At 37.4% G+C, this 22,130-nt stretch overlaps 1 protein-coding gene across 1 annotated transcript in view; it reads left to right on the top strand.

Moving 5' to 3' along the window:
- LOC121951317 (disco-interacting protein 2 homolog C-like) overlaps positions 1–18,322 on the top strand; it is a 220,820-nt gene extending 202,498 nt beyond the window's left edge. The window contains 11 exon segments of the mRNA XM_042497594.1: positions 187–296; positions 4,577–4,707; positions 5,758–5,926; positions 6,089–6,259; positions 8,356–8,385; positions 10,619–10,680; positions 13,123–13,180; positions 13,285–13,359; positions 14,400–14,574; positions 16,168–16,291; positions 16,706–18,322. Coding sequence (XP_042353528.1) covers positions 187–296; positions 4,577–4,707; positions 5,758–5,926; positions 6,089–6,259; positions 8,356–8,385; positions 10,619–10,680; positions 13,123–13,180; positions 13,285–13,359; positions 14,400–14,574; positions 16,168–16,291; positions 16,706–16,958 — 1,358 coding nt within the window. The 3' untranslated portion in view covers positions 16,959–18,322.
- The last annotated feature ends 3,808 nt before the right edge of the window (positions 18,323–22,130 follow it).

The raw sequence follows: 22,130 nt of genomic DNA, 5'->3' as shown, positions 1-22,130 counted from the left end.
CACACACACACACACACACACACACACACACACACACACACACGTACATACAGGTTCTTACAAAGACATATATATATTTACGGATAAACTGTACAAATTAAGTTATAAATAAGAATAATCTGTGTACTGTACATGTACTTGTATTTTAAAGCAGCACTGATGGAACCAGGTTGATTTTCTTTTTAGACGATTTGCCAAAGAAGAAACCTCCTCTGCTGTATAAACCGTCCAACCCCGACACCCTGGCCTACCTGGACTTCAGCGTCTCCACCACTGGCATGCTCGCTGGAGTCAAGGTAAACAAGCACACACACACACACGCACACACACACACACTGAGCTGAGTCAGATGGCCAATTTGAGGACCAGATACTACCTGTTAGATTTTTACACAACCATTTTTTACCCATAGCTTCTTTTTTTGGACATTTTCAGACATTCAGTTTCCCCAGAGAAAAAATCTGAAATACCCTCCTGAAACTCGTTATTGGGATGCAGCTACTTCACTTATTAGTCCATTGCGGAAAAAGAGCAATTTTTCTTATCTCTGGTTTGTGTTGGTCAAGACAAAACATTGAACCACAGAGGTAGTCTAATGAGGGTTAAAAATAATGTGCATTGATATTTGGGTTCCTGGAAATGTGGGGTGCCCGTATTTCTTCTGTTCTCACGTCTTGTGATACGACTTGAATGTTGACACGAACCTTGTTCATATTTCAGAAACTAGTAACAGCGTCAGTTTTGACATTAAATGCAAAATGTTAACATAGCTTGCAAATATGCTAACATATAATATGCTAACATCAGTCACTGTATAATGGCTGTATGTTGTCCAGTAGGACTTGGTAACATAACATCAGCAACAAAGATGACATGTTTCTTATAATATTTTCATGTATAGCAATATGTAGCGCTGTAGGCTATCTATTGTAAACACCTGCAGTGATGTGCCTGGTACAGATGACTCCTAACATGGATTATTTTTTACATATGTTTACCTCATTACTTGAAACTTTGGCCCCCTGGTCCCCTCTAATGCTACAAGTTATATGGTGTGTCAGCTAGTTACCCTTAAAGCTGATGTGATGCCAGTATTATTAACTTGCATTTTAAAATTAATATTTAGCTCAAATAACTCTTGATTTTAGGCTGTTCATCTTTTTTGTCCTACTATCTTTAAAAAGTTTTTTCATCCATTCAGTGTTTATTTTTTCATGTCTTGTTTGAAAATTACACTGATTGGATAGTTAGGGGCTCTATGTTGTAAGTGAAATTTCATATCTGGTCTGATTTTGACATCGTTAGCCTATTTATGATTTGACATTTGAAGAGTTAAGACTTATTATTGAATAACACCGATTTAAGGTCAACATTTCAAAGCTATAATGCTGTAACTATGGCTCAGGAGACGCCTGCAACATCATCATCATGAGCGCTGACATGTCTCTGTGCATGTTCAGTGAAACACTTAATTTAACAATGCAAGATCTGAGACGGTGGTGACATTTTAAAGATTAAAAGCCTATTGATTCCTGCTGCAGCAAAACATACCTGCATCCTGGACTCAACCCATTGTTTCTCTGCCACTATTCAGTGTGTGTGTGTGTGCATGTGTGTGTGTGCGTGCGTGTGTGTGTGTGTGTGTGTGTGTGTGTACACATGCACGTGCGTGCGTGTATGTTAGGATCCACTAAAACCAGATCCTATTAATATTAAACAGGACCTCTTCTTGTTTGGTCTCTAATCCATCCATGTCCATGCTGAAACCTTTTGTTTCTCGACTCTTTGCCTTTAGACGCTCACAGAGAGCAGATAGAGGAGATTTGTTATAAGAGAATAATATGAATTACATGTTTTATAAGAGAACTGTTTTAGGCATGTTTTAAAAATATAATTCTAAAGTTTTGTTAGAAAAAAGGTCTCATAATTTCTTCAAACTACAGTAAAAAAAAATAGAGAAAATTCTGATATTTTTACAATTGAGCTAAAAATGTAAAACCTGCTGCCAAAATAACAAAACCCAGACAGAAAATGAACTTCAGGTAATGTCTGTATTTCCCACATTTAACAAATTAAATCACTGTTTCTTCCATTAGCTGGACTAAGATTTAACAGATTAAACCAGATCGGGGTCCTGACACTAACCTCCCGTCGGAGCACTCCCTCTGTGATGTGTAAATCTTTCAGCACAACATTTTATCTGTTATCAGTCTCACCTCTAGCGACCTGTGATAACAGTGCATATTAGAGACTAGAGATATTATTGTTAGAGACAAACATAGATGAAATTATTTCCTACAATACAAAGGACAGCTCATGTCCAAATATGATTTACTCTATGATATATGAGAGAAAAGGAATACCTGTTGGACTCCTGTTTGCTTTTTATGTTGGAATTCAATTGTAAAGTCTCTCATTAGCTGGTGTCATAAAAAATCATTTACTGTGTAAATCCCTTAAATGTAAACAGGATTAGTGCAAGACTAGTAAACCATGTTGTAGTCGACTAAAGACCCAACAAAACAAAACAGTCCAGGCTGAAAAGAGTCGGAAATGTCAGCATTAGGCTGTTGTTGTTTTGGTTTATATACATTCAAATACATCCATAAAGTACAATATATCACACTTTGTCAGGAAAGGCCTGGATGTTTTTCAATCATTGTCTCTGGTGTTTTCACAGTCCAACAGCCTTCATCAAGATCAACACAGGGATTCAATATCTGACGCAAAAAACTAGAAAACTCTGAAACCAGAAACTGGAGCCCAACTAAAAAACATTTCTTTTCTTTTTTACAAAACCGACATTGATATCTTGCACAAGATACAGTATGTACTAACAGGACCTTTTATCAACTTTAAGTAAAAACAACACTTTTTAAATCCCAAACTACAGCAGCTACATATCAACATATAAGACAATACTGTCTATACCGCAGGCGTACAATAATATTAAATAGCCTCAACAGGTCTATCTTGAAGTTTTTTAAGCTTTAGTAACAACACAGTACCAAGAACTAACAGCAAAGCTAACATGTAATTAGACCAAGCATGAGGCTAATAGTTTGGGACCTATCTGCAGGGAGTTTGCATGTTCTCCATGAGCCTTGTGGGTTTGCTTCTGATGCTGAGATCTACTCCAGCCTCCTGTGACCCTCTGAAGAATAAGTTAATGGATAGAGCACTTTCAAAGCCACAGCAGTAACCACAGGTTTACTGTCAGGACTACAGCCTGGGAAATAAACAGCTTTCAAACATTATCAATATTCTCTCCTAATCTCAATATCCAGATCTGAGACGAAGTCATCATTCCATTTCCTTTTATTTATTTGCACTATTAAAAACAGAAACAGAAGACAGACCAAAGAATACAAAAAATGGGGTGTCAGAGGTTAGAAACCCAGATGGGTGAGTGTGAATGTGTGTGCATGTGTATGTGTGAGTGTGTATGCTGCATGTGTGTGTGTGCATGTGCACATAATTAGACTGTAGGTTACAATATACTAAGGAAGGCTATTAGGGGGCTTTATTCAACAGGCTGGCCCCAAGTTCTCGCTTGAAATTATTAAGAGATAATGATGTTTTGCCTATATGCAGGTAGGCATTCAACAGCAGGGAACCTTCATAAGTGAATGAGAATTGGCTATGTGTGGTATGACAAAAAGGAGGAAAAACGTTATCAAAATGTCTAGTGTAATGAGAATGGATTTGCAAATTTGTCTTTACAAAAGTCATTGAAAGATTTGGGCAGCAAATCTGGATGATAAATATATTTGTAATTGGAGATTGGAGTATTTACATAGCATGTGTACAAGTCATCACTATAATCAGAGCAATGTTGACATATATATATATATATATATATATATATATATAAGTTCTTTGTCACCTGATAGTAGAATCTAATAGATCTTTGTTAAATAGCTGTAAAATTGTCCTCCATTCCTGGTCACTTTGTATGCCACAAAATATTTCTTCTGACAATGTTCGCACCATTGGTGACCGTTGCTATGTGATTTTGCATCATACACATTAAAAAAAAACAACACAAAAGCCTCATTAATGAACGCTCTGAAAAACACACACTAATCAGTGAAGAGGAAATGCAGGGCAGGAGGAAACAATGCCAGCATTTTTTCTCATGTGCTACTAAATTGCCTGTCCATTATGTTTAATCACCGTTCTTAATGAGCAAATCAGTCAGTGCTGGAGTGTGAACATTACAACGGGCAGCGCCGGCGCCAAAACACAATGAGAAAAACAAGATGGTCAGTTCATCCAGTCACCGCTGCATCCACAGTTTTGTTATGCTAATCAATGAGCTGTGGACATATTTCTCGTTAATTAATCATTTTCAGCGGGGTTTTTTTTGTGTGTGTGAGGCTGAAGAAACACTTTCTGCTTAAAAAGGAAAGATCACAGAGGTACACAGAACAATGATAACATTTCCACTTGTTGCCTCACTGTCATAAACTAAAAACATTATTTCTTTCTGGAAACTGCTGTGAAATAAAATGAATGTACTGCATCCAGGAATGATGGTTCTTTTCTGTGTGTTATGTCTTCATCTGCTGTTTAGATGTCTCACACAGCCACCAGTGCCTTCTGCCGCTCCATCAAGCTACAGTGTGAGCTTTACCCGTCCAGAGAGGTCGCCATCTGCCTGGATCCGTACTGCGGCCTGGGCTTCGTCCTCTGGTGCCTTTGCAGGTCCGAATAACAGAACAGTGCAACTGCACTAAGAGTGGGCAAATGTGAATCCAAATGAAACTGTTTAACTTGAAGGAACAGTGTGTAAGATTTAGGGGATTTAGAGACATTTTGTGGTGAGGGTTGCAAATTGCAACCAGCTAAAACTCCTCCCAGTTAGAATTCCTCCAGTGTTCATTGTTTAGAAGGTTTTTACCAAGAGCCGAATAACCACAGAGGTCTCTGTCACTCAAACAAATGGAGCAGGTGATTTAAAATGGTAAAAACACTGCGTAAAGCAGTTTCAGGTTAAAAATCAGTGTTTCTCCTATGCTGTTTGGCATGTTGGAGATGGGCTGATCACCTAGCACCTGCTAATCTTTGCTTTTAAACTTTTTTTTTCTCTGATAACTTAAGATCCAGATAATTCAGGAATTTTTTTCCTGTGAGCCAAAGAACCACAAAGGTCTCTTCCTCTCCAAAACAAGTGAAACCAGTGACTAAAACAGTAAAAATACAAAAGAAAGTGGTTTCACATTAAAAATCTGTGATTTTCCAATGCTGTCTGGCTAATCTCAGAGGGGCTGCTAACTATGGTGGGTTATATGTGAATGGCCCTGTTCAGAGCCATGTTGTCCATTTTGGGTTACTGTAGAAAATAGCAGTGCAACATGACATCTTCATAAACGACCACCTACTCCCAAAGTAGATATTAACGGCTCATTCTAAGGTTACGAAAAAATTTTTCAGGTGATTGTACACATATACAAAAAAAACACTTATTTTATGTTGTTTCATTTCTGCCGATAGATACACCTTTATCCTACAGACTGGACCTTTAAAGTAGTGTTACTTATATGTCCATTTTATTCAGGAAGGGGAGATGTAAAAGAATGGGTGAGAAAGAGTCAGAGTTGTAGTTTAAAGGAGCACACAAACACTTTGCTTTATGCAATGGCCAGCATTTTAAACTCAACATAAATTTCTACATTTTGGAAGAATTAATTGCATCAGAACTACAATATAATCCCCCCTTGCCCATCTTTTTTCTTGTGTGGATTTTCTGTGCAGTGTGTACTCAGGTCACCAGTCCATCCTGATCCCTCCGTCTGAGCTGGAGGTGAACCCGGCTCTCTGGCTGTCTGCCGTCAGTCAGTACAAAGTCCGTGACACTTTCTGCTCCTACAGCGTCATGGAGCTCTGCACCAAAGGCCTTGGCCTGCAGACCGATTCGCTGAAGGTACATGGGGTGAAGAGTTTGTATTATATTCACATTTTATAATTTTAACTAACAGACTCAGGAAAAGATTAAAGTGACATGCAAAGATAAAAGGAAGTGGATCACAGATACTTCACGTCAGACAACAGCTTCTTATACTGCCACCTCCTTGTCCCACTTCAGGCTCGAGGGTTGGACCTATCTCGGGTGAGGACCTGTGTGGTTGTAGCGGAAGAGCGTCCCAGGACAGCACTGACACAGTCCTTCTCCAAACTCTTCAAGGACCTTGGACTCCACCCTCGAGCTGTCAGCACCTCCTTCGGCTGCCGGGTCAACCTGGCGATCTGCCTGCAGGTCAGTCGCATTTGATTTGCTCCTGGTTCTCAGTGCTTCCAGAGACTCAGGATGTTTCCTGGTATGACTGCTGAAATTGTGCATTCCCAGTATAGAAAGTAGCTGCTGTTGCTCTTCATGAAACACGTTGGCCACAGCCTCTTGGTTTTTTTACTCAGCTGATGCTGAGCTCTTAGGTTGTTTTGGTATTTGCTAAATATCTATTAGCCTCAAAGGTTAAAAAACAGTTTGTAGCATATTAACTCTGTCACAGTTGGATTAAGACAATAGAAACTCAATTTTGCCATTAATTTGCTTGTAAATGATGACCAACGATTAGTCTGCGATTGTGTTACGTGCATTCGGCTTTAAATAGTTTATTTTCTGGTTAAGTAGATTGCGTCATTTACATGAACAAGAAATGTTTTGCTGTCTTATCCGGAGTCAAAAGTTATAAAGTCAGTATGTCTGTGTCCAGGATGTGTTCAAGGAGTACTTCACTCACAGAGTGACTATTTTGTTTATCAGTTAGTCATGCAAGTCATGTTAGTCATGGAAAACAATAATAAGATTGATTTAATGTTTAATTAGCAACCACATTTAAAAACAGCAGAACTATTTAAGTCTCATACTGTATAACTTAATCCATTTATCCAGTCATATGCTTAGTACTCCCCAAACAGGCAGGGTTTTTTTTTTTTTGCTAAAAAACAAAACAAAACAAAATTTAGTTTTGCAGTCTGGCATTGAAGAAAGCGTAGATAAGGTTCTCTTTCAGTTCATTTTTAAAAAGTAGCATTTTTTAAAAGCAAAAATGCACGTTTGGTAAGTACTGCACACATGGCTGGATAAATGAGGCTTGTTTTATAAACTACTGCCTGAAAAACAAAGTTTTCCTCCTTTGTCTGACTGTTAAAATGGCAAATAATTTCCCAAATTATTTTATATAAGTAGGTAATTCTTTTGGAATTGTTGTGTGGATTAGGAACATGGAGAGAATGGACTGTTCTTAAAGGAAAGTCTGGCTGATGAATAGGTGTTTCGGGGGATGGTGGACTTACTTTTGGTTCCCAGATAAGACCATAAATGAATTTTCTTACCCTAGAGTTTGGGGTTTGCAGGTCAGCCCATCACTGCTGAGCTGGAGAATCCATATAACTGCAATGTTGGCTGTTTTGCATTGAAAGTTTACACCTCTTTTAAGAATGATGTTTCCATCTCCTGGGCATGTGAAATCTGTTCATATCTGGCTTTGAATTGTAAAAACATGCATGGATGTTAATGCAAGAATGAATAAATACACTTCTTGTAGATACAGGGTATTAAGCCTGCAACAATAATGGGATTTTTTGTGGGTAAGTAGATTACAAGTTAATAGGGATAACAGCATCAGTGGTTGGGCAAAACATCCAAGTTAAAGCCACATTCATTCTCTTTCATCCGAAAAAAACAATTTTTTGGGGCATTCAGCTTTTTGTCTGTATGTCTCCCAGGTTCAGTGTCATCCTTCCATTTCAAGCTGACCATTGCTTTTACATTTCAGATATGATTTGCAACCGTAAGTGGATGAAATCAGGATATTTCCCAAGTTCATATGTAATGTCACAAAGTTTTTTCTTTTAGCTTCTTATAAAAAAGCCAAGAAGAATCGAAAGATCTCTTGTGATTGGCGCTAGATAATTCAGTTATTTTCAAGTTTAAATTCAGTTAAAACATCACTGAAAAATTGTTTCAGATTTTGAACATAATGAAATCATCAGTACAATGCAATTGTGCGGAATAGTGATTTCTAACTGCACGGCATCAGTATACACTAATATTACGGCAAAACAACTAATACAGTCTACAGAGTGACTGCTCAGTAATCTAAATTAACCAAACTATTTCCAGCAGCTTTAAATGACTAAACTAACATTTGGCTGAACAAATCTTTCAGTTCTGACTGCTTGTTTTGTTTCTTTGAGTTTTCCATTTTGACATTTTTCTTCCTTCCCTGCTCCTTTCTTGTTTAAATCATAACCCCGCCCACATATCTCATACTTGGTTTTGTCTCCGCCCTCCCTCCTTACCTCCTCTTCCTCCTCCTCCTCCTCCTCCACCCCTCTCTGCTGCTGTAGCCTCACAGGCTGGGAAAGCTTGCCGACCAGGTAGGGAACCACCATCAACCCCTCCACCCAACCACCCCCACCTCCACTCCACTGCTTGTCAGCACATCACTCATCAGCTGGCTTTAGATCAACGTTTTTAAGGATTATTTTGAGTATCCAGTCCTCCCTGTTGGGTTGAATGGTGTTACAGACGACAGGAGGTGTAGTGGGTTTGGGTTCACTAAAGTTAGGGCCTGGTCACACCCGCATTTATCACAAAATTGTAAAATATTGGACCAAAATCAACAAATTTGAATGGAACAGCTGCAGAGGTGAAGTTATTTTTCTCAGTATTTTTGCATTTAATTTAACTCTGATGAACTTTGACGTGCAAATTTGCACCATTGACCAACTGCAAACCATCTTCAAGGGAAACTCCATCTGTTTTACACATCTAAGTGTGTTTACATGTGTTTCCAAAGTATGACTGCATATAAGGGCGGGAATCTCTTGGCACCTCCTTTCCACTTCAGAGGGTTATGATGCCATTATAAAACAATAATTGAAGATTATTTATGCGCTGCATTTTTTTTTTTTGCATGATTTATTTTTTCTCATTTTCTATTTTTAAAACCTAAAATATTTGTAATGATGAATATTTGAAAAAAAAATCTGAATTTACTTGCGTTGTGGCTCTTTTAAAGGTCCCTTTTCCCTCTATATGCGCTGATCAGATTGTATTCATCTGCCATTGCTTAACCTCAGCTATTCTCACCAAAACTCAACAGGTAATCTCGAACATAAACGCAATGCGGATATTTACATTCTTTGAGTTTTGTTATTCAGCTGATTCAGCTGTAAGGATCATACAGCCTGGCCTTACAAAACTGACTTTCTAATAGATTTTTGACATTTCTGCATTGAGACTTAATGTTCATAGAGCAAGTCGCAGTGCATTTAAGAATTGTTTATTTTTTTGGCACGTGAGTTAGCATTGCTTGAGGCTGAAGAATACAAATTCAAAATGTAAAAAATGAAATAAAATCTGGAGGAGTGGAGTTGGAAAGAAGTGAGCTAACCGAACCTCTAGCCCGCTGTGCCCCACTACATCGATTATTTGGAAACTGTCAATCATGAGTCCAATAATGTCGAAGGAAATTAAATTATTAACAAGCAAAGAGTACAAAAATTGAAGAAAGCTGTTGTGTTCTACCTTGTAATTAAAATAACACGGCATGGTCTGCAGTAAACAAACTGTTATTGAAAGGTTAGTGACTTACAGCCATCTTAGCGGTAAGCTGAGATTCCAGAGGTGATCCAGAGTCATACCAAAAATCTGCACTTACACAAAAGTCCACAGAATCTTCTTAAACCACCTCTCAAACTGATGTGAATTAATTGCTAAATATTCATCTCCTGGTGGAGTTTCAAGGGTAGAAATGTAGCCACCTTGTGGAGATGATGCTATCTGCCATTTTGTGCTCTGGGTGTGTGGGTTTCTGACTCCCAGCATGCAGCTGTGTGTCCGGTGGTGGGCTCTGTGTACACTTTCTCTCTGCAAAGGTTTTTCATCACCTCTGAGAGAGAAAGCAGGGAGATGGAGGGATGGTGGAGGAAGAGAGAGGTCGGAAAGGGGGTCTTTATCTCTTTCTTTTTCTCTCACTGGATTTGAAGTTTGCACTCACATTTTGGCGTACAGCAGTCAACACCGAACAGAAAGATTTAACTGATTAAAAACACTACCAGGCACAGGCCAAATCATATTTCATTGATTTTTTTATGTGTATATATTTTTTTCAGGATTTACAGGATGTAATCACATCATCATCACCCCTTTTTTCCCATCTTTCTTTTCCCTGGCTTGGTATCACTTTTCCCTCTTTTCTTTGCTCTAAAAGACAGTTCTGTTAATACTTTTTGTTTGCATGTTAAATCTGAATTTAAAAACCTTCTGTTTTTAATGTTGAGATGTGTTTGTTTTTGTTTGAATCTGTTTTGTTTTGCTTATTTCCTTCAAAAATCATCCCACTGCTGTCGCTCTCACATTGTTCTCCCCTTCATTCTGTGAAATGTTGTTGAGGTCTTGTAGGATCCCGTCTTTGCTCTCAAACCCAAAGCTCTTCCCTCTGCTGTGGAGGGAAAGCTTGTCTCTCTGAGCACTAATGCACGCACAGTAGCATCCACTGGTAGGAGCAGTAGTAGTAGAGGACGTTTTTGTTAAGCATTTGATACTAGTTGTATAAGAGGACATTGTGTGACTGCAGTGTTAACTGCTGTTGGTGGTGTTTCTCAGGGCACCTCGGGACCCGACCCCACGACTGTGTTTGTTGATATGAGAGCGCTACGGCATGACAGGTGAGTTTAACAAACCTCACATCTCAAATTAGCTAATTCATTGTTTTGCAACCCAGAGTCGAGTAACTAATCAAAGTAGATGCTTTCACAGATGGAAGAAGTCAAAACAAAGATGAATCAGTCATTATGTAATTGTTTCTTTGTCGCTTTCTGATGATAAATCATGTGGTTTACAGAATCTCTGCCCATAACACTCACCGGAAAAAAACAAACATTACCTTTACTTTTCATCATTGACACTTATTTTAGTCTTGAGATGGCCGTTTCTTTAGATTTTGTACATTTGTGATACAAAGAGGATGATTCCTCAAGATGTCAGTTATCTACTAACTTCTGTTTTGGAGCCACAATCAGATCAAAACTTTAAACAACAAAAGCTTAAAAAAAGCCTTATTAAACATCTTTAAAATTACTAATCAGCATCCAAGTAATATTTTACAATACTTGATTTAAATACAGATTTTTGGATTTGCATGCGTGTGTATTTTCTCGTATGAAATTTCATCTCCAAATGGATCTGTTTTCCATCAGTGAAATATATTCTGCGCCCACAACAGTTTGTGTTTGCTCCTGTGGGATTTCCTGCTGCAGCCTCCTCTGGGCAGCTTCAGTGTGAATGAGGTGAAGTTTCTGAATGAGAGGCAGCAGTTGTGTTTGTGAATGGAGAGCAATCCACTCAGCAAACACTCCCAGAATATATTCAGTGCTCAGTAGAGTTGTGCATTATTCCAGCACATAACTTGTTTTACAGCTAAGAGCCCTCAGTCCTGGCAGATGGTAAAAAGTTTGAATGTAATGAGAAGCTGAAAAGTTTTTTAAAGACAATATGACGATTTCAGGCATGTCAGTTTGATGCCCTGGCTGTCACCCTCGCAGCCTCTAAAACACTTCCAGTCGGAGAAAGATGCACTTAAAACCCATCAAACCCAGTCTGAGTCACATTTCATGCTGGCTGACACCATAAATAGCAACTTGGGAGTCTCCAGAATTTGTTTTGCCAGAGTTTTGGCTTTCAGGGGAGAAATCTGACTTTATGAACCAACCGCAGGTTTAAAAAATTGCCGCAAGGGCTCAACATTAGCGTCAAATTTTATCTCTAAAGGTGGTGAAACTGTCAGTTTCCAGGTAACAGAGATGGACAACAACTCCAGGATGACAAGCAAGGCTTACATTTATTCAAATATCTTCTGGCAAGGTGGTCCGGTGGGATTAAAGGAACAATACTGAGACCTCTCGGGCTTAGGTAGACACCAGCTCACAGCCGAGATTGTAAAATTAAGTTTAAACATGTCAGAAGTTGTTCCCAAAAAGTTTCCCAGTGTGTCTGGTGAAACTTCAGCTTTCTGTTCTCTGATCCAGCAAATGATTATGGCTTTCAGTCTGCGACCGCTCCGCTGTCATTTTCCCCAGAGAAGTCACAGTGCATGAGGCAGCCAGGCTGCTCAGTCCTGCTGTGTATAAATATAACTGTCATTGTGTATGATTACATGTAATCACTGCTGATTTAAGCAGACCTGTTTCTACCAGAGACGCTTCGTATTTCTCCTTTATGATCCCAAAAACTCCTCCTGTCAGGTTCCTTTTGAGAATCAACATCATGATTTTGTTTTTAGCTGTTAGGATAAAAGTATAATTATTGTTGGGGGGTGGTTGCCCAACATTCTTTGTACTTTCATTTCAAATTAAATCTCAGGCATGAATATTCTAAAAGTTTCTATGTTTGTCCCAAAAGTTGCAGGTCACAGTGCTCTCAAGTGTATAGCATGCAACATGGATATCAAATCCTGCTACTAAACTACTGACTAAAGAAAAAAAATTGAAATGTGAAATACTTTAATCTGAGAGGAGAGAGGAGCAAATATACATAAAGTGTATAAATATATATATTTTGTAAGTTTCCTTAAACAGAATGTAAAGACTGATGAACCCTCTCAATAATCACGTATGGCCCACTAGATACGTGTGGCAGTGTATTTATTTGCAGAGACTCTGCCCTCTACCTGTGTTTTCTTATCATGCTATGTTCAGGACATTTCTGGGCACAGCGCAAATGTGAGGTCATGAAAAAAGGTTGCGACCAGATGTTAGATCTTAAGCAGCAGTCATCCAAGAGGAAGCTACGAAATTCATGGACACAGAGCCAAGAAAAACGCGAATATTGCAAGGCAAAACACCAAGCGGGCAAAGCTTGTTCCAAAAGTGAATTGGCCACACTTTCACTTTCACTGGAAAAACTATTAGCAAGTTGTAACCGACAATTACTGTATTGTACACCTTTAAATAAACCCTTTAAATGTTGAATTTACAAGCAATTATTTGTATATATGCCCTTTAATTAAAACAACCTTTTTTTCCATGGATCTGTGTTCACATTGTTTTTTGGTATACAGATTTCATTTTTTTTAATGCTGCAGATTTTGCTCATTTTTTTTTCCTCTACAGGGTCAGACTAGTAGAGAGGGGGTCACCACACAGCCTGCCTCTGATGGAGTCTGGGAAGGTAAGGGTTTATTATTTTATTTCATTTTGTTTTATTTTTCTCCTTGCAGTGAAAATGTTTAAATGATTTAAATGTTGATGTTTTTGTCTCTGCTTTCGTAATAGATCCTGCCGGGGGTCCGAATCATCATCGCCAACCCAGAGACCAAGGGACCAATGGGAGAGTCACATCTGGGCGAGGTTTGTCTACAAATCACTTTCTATACAAACAAAGATTGTGACAGCACACTATAAGATGACTTTAGTACTTATCAGTGAAAGAAAGATTGTACTTCCCTGTCTCCTACACTGTTTGTACTACGCATAAATTTGGTAAAACTTTGATCTGACTAAAGTCACTGTTGCGATCACTTATTTAGTCATTGTTAGAAAGAAAAAACAGTTTTTTCAATATTTAGAATATACTTCTGAACATTTTAGAAAATGAGAAACATTATAAGCAAACATAGCAAATGAGGGCAATACTTTATATTACTCCTTAAAATAATTGTTCAATTAAGCAACTAGTGACTTGAAAGAAAATTACAACATTTAAACAACAATAGTTTTAATCATCCAATGATCATGTAAGAAGTTTATTAAATAAAACATTTGTTTGTTCCTGCTTCCTAAAGCTTCTAATATCATTAAAAATGAGGCAAAAGGAAGCTGGATTTTAATTTAGAAATAAGCAAGGTACAAGGTAGATTTATTAGTCATTTTTAAAATGTAGCTTAGAAAAAAATTAAATTAAAATTTGTCCCTAAATCCTGCTACGTGTTTTGGTGTTAAAGGAGGAGTTTATGAGTGTACAAATATACATCTGTTTGTTTGTTGTTGTTTTTTTTCTTGTTTAGTTACATTATTTTTTAAATTATTTTTTTATATTCAGTCATTTGATTTCCTGACCTAAATGTGACAATAGTTATATATATAAACAAATCAATAAAATACAAAAAACAAACATCCTCAACAATCAATGAAAAATAAGAGTTTGTCAGTGACTTTGAAGACAAAAACAAGTCACTGCTTAACTGAAAGTATAACTGACAAATGAATAGCAGATAAAAATCAGTCATTGCAGGAGCAGTTATATTGTCTTCCCATCATGTGTTTTTTATGAGTCAGATTCACTCAGTTACACATGAGATACTAGAGCAGAACAACAGGTGTTAACACCTTAAGCAAACAAGAGCTCCACCTGCTCCACGTGGTTTAACAGCTGACTGTATGTTTTGTAGATCTGGGTCCACAGCGGCCACAACGCCAGCGGTTACTTCACTGTCTATGGAGACGAGGCGCTGCAGTCCGACCATTTCAACTCCAGACTGAGCTTCGGAGACACACAAACGGTCTGGGCACGAACTGGATACCTGGGCTTCCTCCGCAGGACCGAACTGACCGACGCCAGTGGAGGTGAGGGCGGGACCAGATTGATCAGTTGTTTGAATAATGTGAATGTGTGATTGATGGAGCTAACACTGACATTTAGTGTTCTCATGCAACAGAGAGAAGGATTACACAGCTTTGGGGCTGATTTTAAGTGGTGCCAACCCCGAAGGCAACCATATTTCTGGGTTTCACTGGAGAATTGTGTGATGGTCTAAATGCTGTTTGAGTGAAATCTCCTCTCAGATGTGAACAAATTAGGGACGTCCTCATCCAATCTCAAACATCAGATTGGAGTTAATTAAGGAATTTTTTTTGACAGATCGGGATCGGCTACATTTAACTTATAAAATGATCCGGTACTTTGTTTTATGTCAGCTGTCACATAGATGTTTCTACTTAAATGCACACCAATGCGGAGTGCACCCTTCGTCAACTCTCCTCCTCTCAGCTGTCTGTCTCTTTCCTCTGCTAAGCTCCATGTGTCTCAGAGCAGGGGCTGAGCCCCAATTGCCACAAAACACCTCACACCGTAAATGAAAACGCAGTATGAAGCTGTTTATTTATGTTATTTATCAAAGTTATGAGCACTTGTTTAATTTCAGCTCAGTGTAAGAAAATATGTGTTTTGCGATAACGTATAGCGCATGGTGTTTCTGCACCCAGCTTGGAGGAGAGACAGACAGCACTTACCAAGCCACTGCAAGTAGCCTACATACTATACTACCACGTGAGAAAAAAGCCAGCATGGCTTATGTATTGATGAAGCATAATCCGCGCAAAAGATGTAAAGATGACAAAAATAAACAATCAAGGGAATACTGTTCATCAGGTAAGAGCGTCAAACACTGGAAAATACTCGAGACATTGATGAGCCAAAAAGATTAAAGGGAGGGTCTGTCTTTTTTTTTTTTTTTTTTTTAATAAATAAATAGATAAATTAATTAAATAATAATTTAATTAAAATAATATTAATGCATGTCAAAGCTTTTCATTTATTCATGTTGTCAAGCAAAGATTATACATTGGATTGATTTGAATAACTTAGAGAAGCCAACTCAAAGTGTGCACTCTGCAGCCTAGGATACTAAACATTTAAATACTCTGGTTGCGGTCAGGACCAAAAAACATGATCAGGACATCCCTAGAACACATCTTACTTAATGCTGTATTATACTGTTTATATCGTTGGTGTTAAAATAGTTGTATGTTTAGATACTGAACGCCCAAAAATATATCATATCGTATGACTTTTGATTGTCTGAAATAAAGAGGACTGTAAAGAGGACTTAAACCTGTGTAGGTGGAATCTGTTTGATTTTAAGTTAGAAGTCTTAATTATTCAGCCATGATTGTGAGCGAGAAGTTCCCAGGCCGGATGAAATATCTAGGATACACAGGATTTGATGATAGTGTTCAGGCCAAAATGACAGCACAGTGAAAAACACAAAGCACTTGCAGAAATATTCTCTATTTATAAACATCTTATTGGTCTTTTTTTATTCCTCATATCTGGGAGGAGATGATTATTTTTTTGTAACATATGAAAAATGACAGCTTTCAATACATTTCAAAAAGGTATCGTCAGAAGTTATACGTTTCAAACTTGTTTGTGTCTAGAGCGTCATGATGCCTTGTATGTGGTGGGCGCTCTGGAGGAAGCCATGGAGCTAAGAGGGATGCGCTACCACCCCATCGACATCGAGACCTCTGTCATCAGGACGCACAAGAGCATCACAGAGTGGTGAGGAGCAACAGCACGCTGACATGAGACGCAATGACATCATGACCTCTGTGTGATGACGGCCTAACACAGCTTCATTATTACACAAAGAAGACTGATTACAGTTCAACCCGTTGTGCAATATCCATCTAAATGCTGTTCAAAATTAGGTTCATTTTTGTAAAAGTCAAACAGTCTACAACGTCCAATAATCACCATAAACTAACACAAATGCAGCCAATTCCAGCAGTATTTGTAAGATCTTTCAATTTTGTTTTAGATCAGCATTTCTGCAAAACATGATAAAAATTGTGCTTATTCTATTGCTGGGTTTTAAATACACGTGACAATCCAACAGCATAAAAAAACCCCAAAAAAACAGAGATCCCTGAGGGACATTGGTCATGTTCTTTCTTCTTCTTATGTGTCTCCCAGCGCTGTGTTCACGTGGACCAACCTGCTGGTGGTGGTGGTGGAGCTGGATGGCTCAGAGCATGAGGCCCTGGATCTGGTCCCCCTGGTCACCAACGTGGTCCTGGAGGAGCACTATCTGATCGTGGGCGTGGTGGTGGTGGTCGACATCGGGGTTATCCCTATCAACTCCCGTGGCGAGAAACAGCGCATGCACCTGCGTGATGGCTTCCTGGCCGACCAGCTGGACCCCATTTACGTGGCTTACAACATGTAGCGCCCTGTGGAGGACAATATGGAGGTGAAAAAAGCTTCTTTTTTTTTTTTTTAAAGGAAAATGCAAAGACAGTCTGCTCCTGCGACTGAAAAGAATGAAACCAGAGTCTGACGCATGAGAAAGTAAGTAGTCTACCTTTCTCAGGCAGCACTTGCCCTCAGGCTATGTGCTGCTGCCAACTAGCTCCCAAAATGATGTGGTTGTGTTTAGGTGATTAGCGTCCAGACTGTGGTTTTAATGTGGTGAAGGTGCACTTAAGCCTGAGAGGAAGTGCAGCCGCTCTCATCCAGAGCAACAAAGTTCTCCCATTTGTGCTGACTGTCCCACGAAAAATGGCAATCATGCGTCCCGGAGGCGGAAAAGGACAATCGTTAACAAAGATTCTGGATTTCAAATTGTGTGTGGCTCACTTTAATATTTTCCTGTTAAGTATTTGCTGAAAGTTGCTTGTTTGTTTGTTTTTTTGTTTTTGTTTGTTTTTTAACATGTCCTCAAAAAAGTTTAGGCTATTTTTTGAGAAGGATATTTCCACAACAACAACAAAACAAACTGTGGCAAAAATGATATTTTACAATATCAACCAATTACAAAGAGCGTGATATGTTTTGATACGAGGGTGGGGTCAGAGGGGGGGAATCGCAGCTGTCCTTCAATGTTACGGCGAGGTACTAAACGTTCATTTCATGCTAGCTTGTTTTTTGTTTTTGTGTTACATTTTTTATTCATTATTTTACGATCCGTCCGTCGCATTTCAGCGGGAAATCAGTGTGCTAATAGCTAACAGCTGCAGCCTTTAACTCCGTTTATTTTTACATACAAACACGCTTCAACTGAAGCAAAACAATACATAAATTCATATCATGTAAGTATGTACAAAAAGAAACTGATTTAATTTATTTTGTTTCTCTTTTAGAAGTATATGACGAGACATTCAAGAATGTTTTGCTCTTGAATATTTGCTAATATAAAAATAAAACAAAAAAGCATTGTATTATCTTGAGTGAAACACTCTCACGTCAAGCATATTATGGAATAATAGAAATATATGATTAAAGATTATATTAAAAAATAAATAAAGGATTTACACCAGGCAGAAGCACATTGACATGCTGTGCTTCGCCATCTGCATTTTGGTCTGATATGTTTCAATCAGTCACATTAGAAGTGAAGCTTTGAGGAGTTTTATTCCACATGAAGAGTTCTGAACTGAAACATCAACGTTTAATTTAAGTCTGTAAAGGTTTTGACTTTTTTCAGGAGGGAAAAGATTTAAACTTATTCCTTAAACTGATTCATTGGTGTCCTAAAATTAAAAATCATTTACTCACATCGCTAATTAGCGCACTCAACATTTACAAAATGGATGCTCTCTGTAGCATCATACAAGGTTTAACAGTTTTTCGTTCTATGTTAAGTTTAAATGTGAATGTCGATTTTGTTTTTTTTTTTTGTTTGCTTTTTAATAGCTTATTTTCTTTGGCCTTAATTAATAGAAATAATAATAAAAAAACAAACATTTAAAATGTTTTTATGGAACAATTTGGATTTTCTGTTTATAATTCGTCATTTCTGATCAGGTTTTTTGGTTAATAACACTGACATTTAATAGGTTGAAAGTCAAATGCATGCATGAATTAGAGAAACCTAAAATAAAAAAAAACAACACATTTTTGATTTGATGACTCAATGTTGATTTTTTCATATCTAACCGGTCCTCTGCAAAGTCATGTTAATTTAAGGAACAAATTATCATTTTGGGAGAAACATCCTACATATTTCAAACCAATTAATTGCTGATATTAGCAGGAAAAAAACTTAGGATACATCAATTATTTGTTATTGTTATTAAGAGCACACGACTAATTCTACTCATAAAAATTATCTTATTAGGCACTGTACTCTTAATGAAAGTGTGAGGCAATGTTAAGTAATTGTGGACCTTTGCTGACCTCTAGTGGTGACAAGAAGGAATTAAAATAACTCTGAATAAATTGGAGTTGGTGTCAAATTAATTTGGATTTCTCACTTTGGATCAGAACTCTTCATGTATCATGTTGACCAGGGGCAAACATGTTTTCTATCTTAAAAATGGATAGGGAATAAAGGTTAATTTCTCTGGGTTTTTTTTCAAACACTATTTACAGGAATAAAACTCCTCAATTCAAACAGACCAACAAGCAGCACTGGATGATTTTCAGAAAGGTGAATCCTCATTAACACCTTTGAGTGTCCGCGTTACGGCAGGTAGGCAAGCAGCCGCTACTTTTGTAAATATCAGAGTCAGAAGTCCTTCATATTTTTTACATGGACAGATCAATCAGGGCTCATACAGTGATGTCATGACAGGAATAACTGACTGAAAACAGGAAGTAGAAGGTGAAGGTATTTTACCAGAGACCCTTTAAACTCAGCACAGTGCTGTGGAGAGGTCAAAGGTCAAGGAATTACTCGAATGTTCTAATTTCAAAACACGCAAAGAGAAAAAAAGCACTTTCTTCACAGTTTGTTTCCTTCTTTCTTTTATCAGCGAAATGTATGTTGTCCCCTCCCCAGTATGTTTTTTTTAAAGGTTTTAAAAATGTCTTATTGAGTTGACATAAAGTCTTTCAATTAAATAAATATTTCAACAATTTTGACTATAAAAAATGGATGTTGGTGTATTTATTATTGTTGGTGTTATTATTATTATTATTATTATTTCTCAGGTTTTTGGGGAATTGTTTTTATGATGTGCCATACGATGATGTTTTTTTACATAATAGGATAATTTTCAGACAAGCTATACTTCTATATTTTACAACCTATTATACAATAATATGAAATTTTGAAGTTGGTTTCAAGGACATAAAATTGTTTGTTTTGCTGTTTTGGACAAAATAGTATAGTATGACTTTTTTATGCATATTTGGTAGACATGCTATAGTAACAAAGCCCTAAAAGGAAGTGTTTCCATACATTATATTTTCTCTGCTTTCTTGTGATAACAACATATTTCCAGGTGTTTAAGAAACGAGCGTCGTACTCTCAAGATAACGGCATAATTAAGTTGTTATCTTAAGATTACAACGCTCGTTTCTCGTAACTTATTTTTCTCGTTATCTCGGGAAAACAAAGCTGTTTTTATCGAGATAACATCATAATATTCAGGACACAGCGGCTGGATAAAACAACCACCAATAATGAAACAACTGCTTATTCCTGAAAATGCATGCATGGCGAAGAAAATGAGGGTGAACACCAGAGCTGCGAGCTGCTTTTCCGAGGTGGCGAGAGCTAACAGGAGCTGAAAGGACTCCAAACCGACGGTGAGTTAGCCTAATATCTGCTTTACAGCTAAAAAAATGTTTTTGACTGTAACACTGTAGACTGTGTGTTGTGTTACTGTGGAGCTAATGTTGCTTGTTTCCAGTGTTAAAGCTGGTTAGCATTTATTTACTGCAGAGGCTAAAAATATCTTTGTGAAGTTACCAAACAGTCTTGTTAGTTTGGATTTATTACTGATATATATGTATGCTCTCATGGTAAAGCATGGAAAGCATGATTTATCCATCTGGTGATTGTGTGTCTGTCAGCGTGCAGGCTGGTTGTTGTGCCTGTCACAGCTGAAGCTGTGTCACTGTCACATAGTGAAATGGCAAGATACATCTAGTGGTGAAAAAACTGTCAGATCACATTTCTAAGTATTTCTGCTCTTTCCACAGGTCCGACGTCACCACTGTGAGAAAGGCTGACCTTTGCATCAGGGGTCAGAACCTCGAGCACTATCGATAAACTGTTAATCTTATTTTAACGTATTAAAAGCTTGCATACATTCAACACACTTTATGGCATGATGTACATATATGTAAATACCCTTTCTTCTATTTCATTCATTGTTTTGGTAGTATAATGCACATATTTTTGAATACTGTAAAATTTTTACATTTATTGTTCTCTTTGCTTATATATAGCGGGAGAGCAAACAGTAAAATGTCACAATTTTCTCCTGGGGATAAAGTATTCATAATTCTGTTCCAGCTATTTAGCCACAATATACCCAGTATGCAATAATATGTCCTTTTCAGCCATTTTTTTAACATATCAAATATTTCCTTTTTGGACATACTATATTATAGTGTTTTTGGCCATCTCTTCAACATGCTAAAATTATGTTTTTGTCCTTTTTTTTGTTGACATAGTATACTATGATGTGTCTCTACAAGCTATGATATGTCATTTTCAGCCATTTATGTATGTCAAAATTTGAAATTTTTCGGCACACTGTACTGTGGTGTTTTTGGCCATTTTCAACATGCTAAATTTTGATGTTCATGGTCTTTGTTTTGGTATTGTATACTATGACATGTCTCTACAAGACATAATCTGTCATTTTCAGCCATTTTTGTGACGTAAAAATCTGACAATATTTGACATACGTCGCCACGATAATTTCGGTCATTTGCTATAATATGATTGGTTGTTTTGATTTGGTTGTTTTTGGTCATTTTTTCAACATGCTATACTATGATGTGTCTTGTTTTTCAACACTTTTTTGACATGTCATTTTTTGACATTTTTTGCCATACTATACACTATGTTGTTTCTGTTCATTTTTTGACATGCTGTGATTTTTGTGATACTTTTTGGTCATTTTTTTCAACATGCTATACTCTGGCGCGTTTCTACAAGCTATAATAAGTAGTTTTCAGTCATTTTTGTATGTGAAAATTTGAGATTTTTCAGCAGCCTATACTATGTGGTTTTTTGGCCCTTTTTTCAACATGCTACACTATTGCACATCTCTATGAGCTATAATAAGCAGTTTTCAACCATTTTTGGGACATTTCATATTTTAAGATTTTTTGCCATACTATACTATGTGGTTTTCAACCATTTTTTCCAACGTGTCTCTACAAACCATAATAAGGGGTTTTCTGCCATTTTTTGTACGACTAAATTTGTCAGTTTTTGTCCTTTTTTTCAACATGCTATACTATTGTGCGTCTCTATGAGCTATAATAAGCAGTTTTCAACCATTTTTGGGACATGTCATATTTTGAGATTTCTTGCCATACTAAGCTACAGCGTTTTTTGCCATTCTTAGGGCCCGGCCACCGAACGGTGCAAGAACCCTCTTGGAATGCAAGGAATTATTATTAATTAATATTAATATTATTATTATTATTTTTCCGA

The sequence above is a fragment of the Plectropomus leopardus genome, chromosome 12 (assembly GCF_008729295.1).
Source record: "Plectropomus leopardus isolate mb chromosome 12, YSFRI_Pleo_2.0, whole genome shotgun sequence".
NCBI classification, from domain to species: domain Eukaryota; kingdom Metazoa; phylum Chordata; class Actinopteri; order Perciformes; family Serranidae; genus Plectropomus; species Plectropomus leopardus.
Note: the sequence above shows the minus strand (reverse complement) of the source record. Positions and strands in the feature narration are given on the sequence as shown.